At 50.0% G+C, this 10,814-nt stretch overlaps 1 protein-coding gene across 1 annotated transcript in view; it reads left to right on the top strand.

Annotated features, from left to right (window-relative positions):
- The window catches only part of LOC122381321, a 41,149-nt gene extending 35,386 nt beyond the window's left edge, over nt 1-5,763 (top strand). The window contains exons 4-8 of the mRNA XM_043365348.1: nt 3,163-3,335; nt 3,596-3,741; nt 4,106-4,267; nt 4,639-4,799; nt 5,381-5,763. Coding sequence (XP_043221283.1) covers nt 3,163-3,335; nt 3,596-3,741; nt 4,106-4,267; nt 4,639-4,799; nt 5,381-5,629 — 891 coding nt within the window. The 3' untranslated portion in view covers nt 5,630-5,763. The remainder of the gene's footprint in view (nt 1-3,162; nt 3,336-3,595; nt 3,742-4,105; nt 4,268-4,638; nt 4,800-5,380) is intronic.
- The last annotated feature ends 5,051 nt before the right edge of the window (nt 5,764-10,814 follow it).

The following is a 10,814-nucleotide window of genomic DNA, read 5'->3' on the forward strand; positions in this document are numbered from 1 at the left end:
ATTGAAACCATCCAAGGCACCATAGGTCACCATGCCACCATGCCTAAAATTAAGTATAGAGCCTTGCGGAAAAAACGAGCGTGTGCGCCGTTACGAGACGTAGCGATATATGCCCGATTTTAAGGTCTCGGGTCAACTGGTGACCTCTGAGGTCAGGACAAGGGACCCAAGGCACGGGCTTGGTTTTTGAGTTTCATCTCCCTCTGAAAGCTCCTCTCGCACTGAGGGCGTTGCGAAGTTGCGACAGTTTAGGACCGTGCAGACTCATAATATATGTAGAGCATGTCCTTACACACATGTGCAAGCTGCCTTAGAGGTGGACTAAGTCGTAGTCTTGGTGCCTGCCCGGTCAGCATGTGCTCCTCGTGCACGCCACCCTTTGCATTATCAATGCGCGTGCCACATGCAATGGCACTGCCTGCAGCTCACTTGTATTAAACACATCGATCTGTGCATGACAATTACTTTACACAAACACTTAACACGTCGTATTAATGATTCATTAGCCGCACAGCGACCCGACTGCCATACAGTGGTGCGATTGCGAATGTTTATGTGTCTTAACCCGCGAGTTGCTAGGGGGGGGGGGGCGTTAAACGCCCCCACTTTTTTCGCCGGTCCATAGCATAAAAACGGCGCGCCGCAGGCGCGCCAAATTTTGGGTACCTGTAGGGAATTGATCAAAGTGTATTGTGACAAAGTTTCAAAAAAATCGGTCGGAAAATTTTTGAGATATCGAGGTTTTAGTGACGTCATGATTTCTGAGTTTTCGGCCAAAAACGGCATATGTTCAAAAAATCATATAAAATCACAGAATAGACATACAGACATGCCGTAAACGCCATTAGACTGCCAATACCATGAACAATCAAATGGCTATCTTCGATTATTGATTATCGTTCCGCATTTTCCAAAATCTTGAACTGAATCTTGGGAATTTCTCGTGACTACTTCACGACCATGATACATGCATTTCTTAAATTGAACTTTTTAAGCCAAACACGTACACATATGATAAAAGGAATGTCACCATCGTGTTCTACGCTCCAAATTACCCATAAAACATGTGTCACAGGCTGCGAATATCAGTTTTGATTTTCGGGGATATGTGCCTACCCGGTTGACCTGACCTTGACCCTGACCTATGCTTTACTGACCCCTACATGGAGCTGACACTCTTGTAGGCCTTATATGATGGATTGTGCACCGTTTTGACAGAGTTTATGACGAGAGGCGCCCATTGCGAAGTCCTGAAGTCCATGCTACTGAAAGCCCGATTTCAGGTGTTTGACCTGACCTTGACCCGACCTGTGACCTCAAAATTCAACTTTAAAGTACTCATCTGAAGCGTCTCGTCGCGTTCTTTCGTTTGCCTCCTCGTGCATTTCGCTGCGCCTATTGGTTCTCGAGTTATCGGCTGGGGGCGTTTAACGCCCCCCCCCCCAGCAAACGGTGGGTGGCGAAATACCCCAGCAACTGCCGGGTTAAGTCGGGTCAGACACACAGACCGACGGCCCTTTTCAACTGATATTTGAAAAGAGAATTCAATCGTGTATGTCGACAGTTCCGAGCAAGAACATCCTTAGTGTCAAATTTTTTGAAATTGAGATTTTTATTGGTATACAAATCTCAATTTCGAAAAATTTGACACTTCAGATGTTCTTGCTCGGAACTGTCGATGTGTTTTTGAAGTTCAGTACAGTTCTGTTAGGTGTAAGTGTTTTGCGCTCGAATATACGTCATGGGTATACCACATGCAATATTTGCTCGTTGAACAGCCTGACACGCCCTGCCGGTTCCCGCTCAGCCCAGCCGGCTGACCGCTCTGGCAGGGAGGACGCGGGTCGGGTGGGGGTCGCACGGTTCGGGAACGGCCAACCAGCACATTATTTACGTCAGAGCACGGAGGCTGGTTGAATACACAGGAGTACGGGTGTTTCGCGTCTGTAGCGGTGGTTTCAGAAGCAAACACGCCATCGATCTGTTCATGGACCCTCTCGTTGATTCATCAAGTCAAACTGACGTCGACTACCACATAGGAACATATGCCTTGACCATGCCGATGCGTAAGATTCTCGTGGGCCTGTGGACGGCCGAGGAACGGAGGTTCTTTAATCTTTATGCAGATGAGAGAATAATGTGGGAGAAATGAGGCTCCAGTGAACAAATACATAAGAGCATACTTGGACAACCGTGAGGTTCTACATGAGGACGCAGCTGCAGGCCTTTCTTAACGTTTTTTACCCTCTTTCTACTCTTGAGGTCAGTTAGCCCTCTTGATGAAATATGGACTCCACCGATCGTGATGAGTCCCACTGCATAACAAAGAGGTAGGTGCCTTTGTACAAATTGGAGGCCCCCATTTGTTTGGGTTCACCGACTCATCGCTACCCTTGACATTGCTGGCCAGTTATCTGCCCTAGCACTCTGTGCGTCTCGTCCGTTTATCTGTCGCTAACCCGAGATTCCCAGCCGCCGAACCCCTGAGCCTTATCCGCAGCCGACCAAAACTCCCCAGTCGCTGACTGGAGGTCCCCAGTCACTGATCCCTTCCCAGCTCCTTCTGCCGCCGTCCTGGACTCCCCAGCCGCTGACCCGAGCTCCCCAGTCGCTGACCTCAGCTCCCCAGTCGCTGACCCGAGCTCCCCAGTCGCTGACCTCAGCTCCCCAGTCGCTGACCCGAGCTCCCCAGTCGCTGACCCGAGCTCCCCAGTCGCTGACCTCAGCTCCCCAGTCGCTGACCCGAGCTCCCCAGTCGCTGACCCGAGCTCCCCAGTCGCTGACCTCAGCTCCCCAGTCGCTGACCTCAGCTCCCCAGTCGCTGACCCGAGCTCCCCAGTCGCTGACCTCAGCTCCCCAGTCGCTGACCCGAGCTCCCCAGTCGCTGACCGCAGCTCCCCAGTCGCTGACCCGAGCTCCCCAGTCGCTGACCCGAGCTCCCCAGTCGCTGACCTCAGCTCCCCAGTCGCTGACCTCAGCTCCCCGGTCGCTGACCTCAGCTCCCCAGTCGCTGACCTCAGCTCCCCAGTCGCTGACCTCAGTTCCCCTCTCGCTGACCCAGCTCCCCAGTCGCTGACCCGAGCTCCCCAGTCGCTGACCCGAGCTCCCCAGTCGCTGACCTCAGCTCCCCAGTCGCTGACCTCAGCTCCCACCCTGCCGCAGCTGGTGGTGGACTACGTCAGCAAGCAGCGGGTCTTCGTCACCTCCTTCTGGGCGCGCCCCTGGAAGCTGACCGACAGGTCACTGCGCATGCGCGCTAAGCGCTTCATCCGCCGTCTAAGGCGACACGGTCACTCCTTCCTCGACAGCTACTATTACCTCGCCAAATACGATAGGTAGGTGCCCGCAGGCTGCTTGTTGGTAACTTATGGCATTGTGCAGAACAAGCGCAGGATAAAGTGAAAATGTGGATGCTGGATGTTCTTCATTGCAACTTTCTCGTACATCTTATGTCGCTAAAAAGTTTTTTTTTTTTGCATCATTCAGTCAGTTTTGTTCTGAGCGAGCATCGCTTATTTCTGCATAGGGCAATTGTATGAATATTTGTATGACAGCAAGTAACTGTCGCTCAAGTGTATCCCTGCATCTTTGGCAGCGCGGAGTCCCGTAAGCGCTCCTTCTACGAGATATGGTTGTACAGCACACCGTTCAAGAGCAAGAAGCGATTCCGACCGACGGGGAAGCCACAGATGGCGCACCCGTCGAACCGCACCCTGGACACCATCCAGCGGCTCTGTAGAGGTAGGAAAGGAAACCCCGCCACACCGTATGCAGGGGTTCTGCAGAGGTAGGGTCCCAGGTCTGGAGTCCTGACCACCCCATCGACGCCATACAGCGGCCCTGCAGAGCTATGGCTTTGCACTTTTTCTGTGTGTATGACGCAGATGTTAGGACGGCTTCCGTATGCCTACTGCTGCTGAGTGCCTTTAAGCGTTCTCAGTAAGAGCAATGCTGCTATGAACAGCATCAAATGCCACTGTCCGGCGCTGTTACCTCACCTCCACTGTAGCTCAGCGCCCCCCCCTCTCTGTGCCCCAGGTCTGGAGTGCCCAAAGTTCGAGGTGCTCTCCGAGTACCGGGACTCAGCGCCCTCTCTGTGCCCCAGGTCTGGAGTGCCCTAAGTTCGAGGTGCTCTCCGAATACCGGGGCGGCATTCAGAAGCGCCACTACTATAACGCAGTGTTCGCCACTGCGCCCATGGAGGGCTGCGACTCGAGCATTGACGCCATGTGGCGTGGCCTGCTGCCGCTGCACCTCTACAGGCATGGTGAGAGTAGACCTGCACCTCTACAGACACGGTGAGGGCGGACCTACTGTTACCTTTGCACCTCTATACACACATACCTACAGACACGCCACTCGGGGCTGGTGTTCTGCTTTCCCGTACCTCTAGCGTTACGGGACAATGTTGAATTAGCTATTAAGGCATCTTGAACTCGTCTAAGCCTTCACATATTGAATGCAAAACGTCATTTTCATAGACAATTAGAAATCCACCTTAGGCCACAAATTACTCGCATAACTATGCTGGTGGAACAAACAATTTTGTAGCGCAGACTAATAACTACGACAGTGTTCGTGTGACGTTCGTCTATCGCTCGCACCAGATTGTTGACAACCGCCTTGTCGCCTCGCCAGGGATCAACTCTCACCTGGAGGTGATCGAGGCCACCCGGCCCGTCGGCCTGCTGCGGGTCACTGAGCAGGAGCCGACGCACAACGCCACGTGCGCCATGAGCTCGCTGATGTACCTGCCGCGGCGGCTGCACAGGAACCCGCCCAACGCCGGACCGTCGGCGGTGAGCGACGACGGCACCCGCGGGAGGCCTTGCGGGAGGAGCGTTCTGCTCTGGGATCATCAGACTCTGCGGGGCGGAAGGTTAACTTGTCACTGATTGAATTGGATTCACAGTAGGTATAATGCTGAATCCTTTTTTGAAAACTTTTCCATCACTTGCAAGCAACTTTTTAGGGAAGACTTGTGTGCGAAGTCGCTCAACCTGTCCTCATGTTTTGGTGTGAAACAGGTGTGCACTATACAGTGTCTCTCCACTTCAAGCCGATCTTCATCCTAATGGCATTGTCAAGTCCTGTACCACATGCATTTCCATATCTCTGGCCAGTGAATGACCACACACATTTCCATCTCCTAGCCACTATCCAAACACAGAAGACATCTTGTCTTCACCACGTAACACTAACGCCTCCGGCAGCTGCCGTCCAGTGCAAGTGCAGCCTGTCGTAGTGAGTGAACTCGACTATCCTCCCCCATTCACCACGTGACACGTGCTCCCTCCGGCACCCGCTGACGAGCCTGGCGTACGCGCGCGAGCTGGCCTGTCCTCCCCATTCACCACGTGACACGTGCTCCCTCCGGCAGCCGCCGACGAGCATGGCGTACGTGCACGACCTGCACGTGTTCGTGCAGACGGTGGGCGGCTTCGTGCTGGAGCCGGGCCGTCTGGCGCAGGAGGTAGCTGAGTTCCGGCGGCAGCTGGACGCGCTGCGCCTCTGCTACCGGCCCCGCCAGTACTTTGTGGCCGTGTACGACTTCATCCAGCGCTACCACGGCCGGCTCAACGAGCTCTGGATGCTCACACGGCGCTGCGACGATGGCGAGAGGGCGTAGCGGAGAGAGTGCCATGGACACGGTGTGTGGATGAAGGACGGACGGGCCGAGGTACCCGGGCAGTGAGGTGGTTGACTGCTGAATGATGGTGGGGACGGCAGGATCCCCAGTCGCGAAGATGGAAGGCCCTCGGTGGCCGACAGTGGTAGCGTAAGCGATGGACGCTGTTTATTTACTAGAGTGGGTGACGACAATATGAGACGGGCTGGAGGGCAACAAACAACCGCTGAAGGTGACGAAGTAATGATTTCTCCTCAGTATGAATAGAGTGTGGTGAAATGATTGCAGGAAATGCGGCATTGCGTACATATTTGAGTGGAAGATAGCTCATGTAAATTAAAGGGACCCTCCCACCTTAAAAAAAGTTAATGAATTGGCATGAAAGTGATGTCGCTCGGTTCAGAAAGAGCAAAAATGAATATCTACCAAATTTCATCGAAAAATATTCACCGGTTTTCAAGATATTAGACTTTTAGTTTTGTTTACTTTTTGGGATCTCCGCTGTTCCTAGCGACTTTATTTGAAAGTGCGGCATTTGTTGCGCGCAAAGCAGCATACACTGAAAAAAAGTCAGCCAAATTTTGGTCTCAGAGACCAGAAAGGGGTCTTTTTTCCCCTATTCAAATCAGACCACACTTTTTGAGCCATTCTGCGCGGTCTTTCTGAAACCCTTTTAGAGAGCTTAGAAACCGGTCTCGCGAAACCATTCAGTGGTCTCACGGAGAAACAAAACTGGTCTCCAAAATGCTCAAAGTGTGTTCTCTTTTGAAACTCTCAGCTGGATGAAACCACGTTCTGGTTTACGATAATACCGCTGGACTGTCTCAACATCAGCCACCATTGGATTAGACCAGAAAATGGTCTCATAGAAGAACTCAAGCCATTCTCGTTACGAGCCTTCTTTCTGGACCCTCGAATGTAGCCGCGCAGCCCCGCCCTGCCGCGCGGCCATATTGCCGCCCAAAATACAACCATGTTTTCTTCTCAAAATGTATTAGTCTCGTACTAGTCGCGTCGTGCCGCGCGCAGCTGCCGGCCCGGTCGACACAGGCCCAGGCCCTCTCAAACACAAATTTCAGTGCAGTAGCATATATGCGGAGACAATTGGCAGTCCCGTCGTGCCACGCGCTGCCGACCCGGTCACAAAAGGCCCAAGCCCTCTCAAACACAAAGCTAGTTCATGCAGTAGCAATGGGCGCGGCGAAAGCAGTCGCGTCGTGCCGCGCTGCAGTCCCCAACCAAAGAACACTCGTCACTCACCCCGGCCGCCGCTACACCGTGGTGAACGCGCGGTTGTGCGAAACGTCTTCTCCTAGAGAGCGAAATTCCTCGGCCGCCACTGTCTCTTGGTTCTTCAATTTGTAGAGGTCGGGAAGATCGTTACCTTCTTCAGAAGCCGAAGTCACTATGACATCTGCCCTTTCAATCTTGATTTCAACGAAATCTTACTGTAGCGAAAGATTAAAAGATTTCTGACCATGACTGATGAGCAAGTGTGTTGTTTCCTCTGTTATCATGCACAATTTTTTATATATGGCTAAAGAATGTCTCTACTTATAACAATATACCTCCAAGCGCAGCGCACACCAACGCACACAATTTGCAAATGGCGCCTGACAATGCGCTGTATGTAAACAAGTCCAGAGACTGCACTTATCTGAAACCACCACGCTGCCTCACACCGACGCAGGATATGAGATGAGACCGGCAAACATTCTCACGGTTAGTCCTAAAAAGAGTCGCACCCATGATGCTTCAAACGCTGTTCAAAACGAGACCAACTATCAGGCTTGTCAAACAGGAGACTCTGACAGCCCTAATAAATGAGGTCAAGCAAGCACCATTTCACTATATAGACCTTCTTGTGGTTTCACATGAAACCCAATCAGTAACCATTCTCATTTTGTTTTTTCAGTGATACCACCGCGTGCTGCCAAACGTTTTAGTAAAAGATTTAAAAATCGTTAGATCTCCGCTGACGTCACAAATTCTAAGGGGGCATACCAATGCATTAGCCCCTTAGAATCCGAAAACTGCAAGTTTGAAATTCCATATCTCCGAATTAAAGCATTTTTCGATGTTGTGAATGCCCAAACCGGTATTTTCAGGCCATGGCCACCAATTTGGCTATCTCAACTTAAAACTAATGTTAAGGTGGGAGGGTCCCTTTAAATTCATGTTTATATCAACACTCTTCTTGCGTCCTTACGAAGTGGTCGATAGTGAACGATTTATTCTCGTGATTTAAAGTGACCATCCCACCTTAACATTCGTTTTGAGCTGAGATGGCTAGAATGGGGTCCCTGGCTTGCACTTACCGGTTTGAGCACTCACAAGATCGAGAAATGCCTCATGTCGAAAATATCTAAGTTCAAAGTTGCAGCACTTGGATTCAGAGGTGCTAATGCATTAGAATGCCCCCTCTGAATGTGTGACGTCAGCGCAGATCTGACGATTTTAAATCTTTTACTAAAATGTTTGGTAGCACGCGGTGGTATATGCTGCTTTGCGCGCAACAAATGCCGCACTTTCAAATAAAGTCGCTAGGAACAGCGGAGATTCCAAAAAAGTAAACAAAAGTAAAAATCTAATATCTTGAAAACCGGTGAATACTTTTAGATGAAATTTGGTAGATAATCGTTTTCGCTGTTTCTGAACCGAGCGACATCACTTTCATGCCAATTCATTAACTTTTTTGAAGGTGGGAGGGTCCCTTTAACTCATACGTGATGGTAAAATTGCCATTCGCGTGCTACCAAACATTTTAGTAAAAGATTTAAAATCGTCAGATCTGCGCTGACGTCACACATTCAGAGGGGGCATTCTAATGCATTAGCACCTCTGAATCCAAGTGCTGCAACTTTGAACTTAGATATTTTCGACATGAGGCATTTCTCGATCTTTGTCATTTTACCTATGCAGGGGCAGCTTGTAAGTACGAGTACGTATGGGTTTTGGGAATGAGAAACACTTAGATAGGTACGCAAAACTCTCATGTCACCGGTTGAGTAAGGAACGGCAGCTGATCAATGTGCAGTGTGAGTGGTACTTACGTGTCGGCAGTGCGAGGCTGTGAAATGTCGCGCAGGGCGGACCTGACAACCTTCAGACGAGAGACCGAAGTGGGGAAACGAGACGCGTAGAGTAGAGCAGACGTGAAAAGTGCAGAGATTAGCTGACGCTGAACAAAACTGGAAGCGGGGTGTTCGCCGAGCGTGTGATTGAATACAAGTCGTCATCCTGATGCGCGATCGAAGGTATGCATGATGGTATTAAATAGCGAGCAGCTATGTGTTGCGAGTGGAAAAGTGTACCTAAACATGGTGTGTCAAAAGTGGAAATAGCCGGTGCGCCGTCTGGCAACCCGGCAGCCCGCCGCCATAGGGAAATTCATGCTTTTTGTCGCTTTTTCGCTCCTTATGAGTCACTGGGTCTAATTAGAGCTTAACCCTATTCCTGGCGGGGGGCCTCAGGAGCCCCCCCCTGAGGTTTTTTGGTTATTTCTCCCAAACGCGTTGAGCTAGGAAGCTAAAATTTTCTGACTTTTCCTAAAAGGCTTCTACGCAACATGTCTGAAAGTTTTTAGTTGATCTGACCTCAGGTCAGGTCACCAGAGGCGGTTTGGTGACCCTACCTCAGAAAAGTTTGCAATCACGCCAGAGCTAGAGTTTTTGACCGATCAATTTCTTCTCTTCAGGGTTTAGTTAGGGTACCAGTATGTGCAATTTGTTTATCTCGGAATTTTGATATCGGTGACCTAAGGTCAGGTCAATTTCGCGACCTCCCCATTATAAGTCAATGGGGGAAAAATCAACTCCCTGTTTTTACCACTAAAACGGGTCGGAATGGCCCCATATACCATACATGACTTCATATACGATCAACCTTCACTACCTTGAGGTCTGTTTTGCTGTTGGGCAGCTGTGAGGTCATGTGACGTCATCAAAGGTCACCAAAGGTTTTTGGCCAATAACTCCGTACAGGAACAAGATACAGACGCGTGGATGGTCTCATTGTGTTCAGCTCGTCAAGACGCATCGAATGATATACATGATGACCTCGAGGTCACGTGACCTGAGGTCAACCTTTGACCTTGACCTTTCGAGGTCAACATATATATATATAATTCGATGTGGATTGACGAGAGGATCACGATGATGCCCTTAGTTTGTTCCTATCTTGACTAATTCGAAAGTTATTCGAGAAAAACTCTCTCCATATCTAGCGCCGCCATTTTGACTTTTTCGACCCCTGTGACGTCATCTTTGACCTGACCTGAAAATGACCTTTGTAAAAATTGTAGATCTTGGCCGTGCGTATCCGATGCCGTTTACCGCTTGTCGCTATCTTGCTTCGTTCTCGAGATCTCAGGGGGGGGGGCCGAATCGGCCCCCCCCCGCCAGTTTCTTGTCCCGGCGGAGCCCGCCAGGAATAGGGTTAACCCGCGCCCCGTAGGGGGGGGGGGCCGAAACGGTCCCCCTGTCCTTTTCGGTCGATATCTCCTAAACGGCTGGAGATATCGCCACCAAACTTTCAGGACCCCTCCGGGCATCAATTTTACACATTATGACCAAAAATTTTTCCAGAGGCTGTGATAGGTTGGCCACAAATGACGTCAGAGTGACGTCATGTTCTGTCATTTTCGACCGAAAAAAGACCTTCGCGAGAAGACCTGTCAGGCCTACAGCTTTGAAGATACAGAAAAATGATCAAGATATAAAAGGTGTAGAATTGACAGGGCTACAAAACTGCTATCTCGGATTTTTGAAATTTTTGAGTTTTGATCCCCAAAAATCAAAAAAGCATTTTTTTGGATATATTAGCCAAAAAATCCAAAAAGTTTTTTGAGTTTCGAAAAAAACCGGAATATATGTGATAGTACCTACCGTCTTCTATCTACATACCAAATTTCAGATCGATACCTCGTTTTTTGGCCAAGTTATAGCGAAAAAACTGTTCAAAAATGATGACGTCAAATTTTCAAACTCAATTTTTGGCAATTCTAGAACTCGTAGAGCAACACAAAAACCACCATTAGACTCCCCGTGACGAGCTGCATCGAATGGATACCCATTTTATGCAAAAATATCAACTTTGAAATTTGACCTAATTTGACCTGACCTTGACCTGACCTTCACCAAAACGTGACCTAGGCTGGCCCCAAAGGCTGCCTAACCCACATAAT

This window comes from Amphibalanus amphitrite, unplaced genomic scaffold (assembly GCF_019059575.1).
Source record: "Amphibalanus amphitrite isolate SeventyFive unplaced genomic scaffold, NRLGWU_Aamphi_draft 000118F_arrow, whole genome shotgun sequence".
In the NCBI taxonomy this organism is placed as follows: Eukaryota; Metazoa; Arthropoda; class Thecostraca; order Balanomorpha; family Balanidae; genus Amphibalanus; species Amphibalanus amphitrite.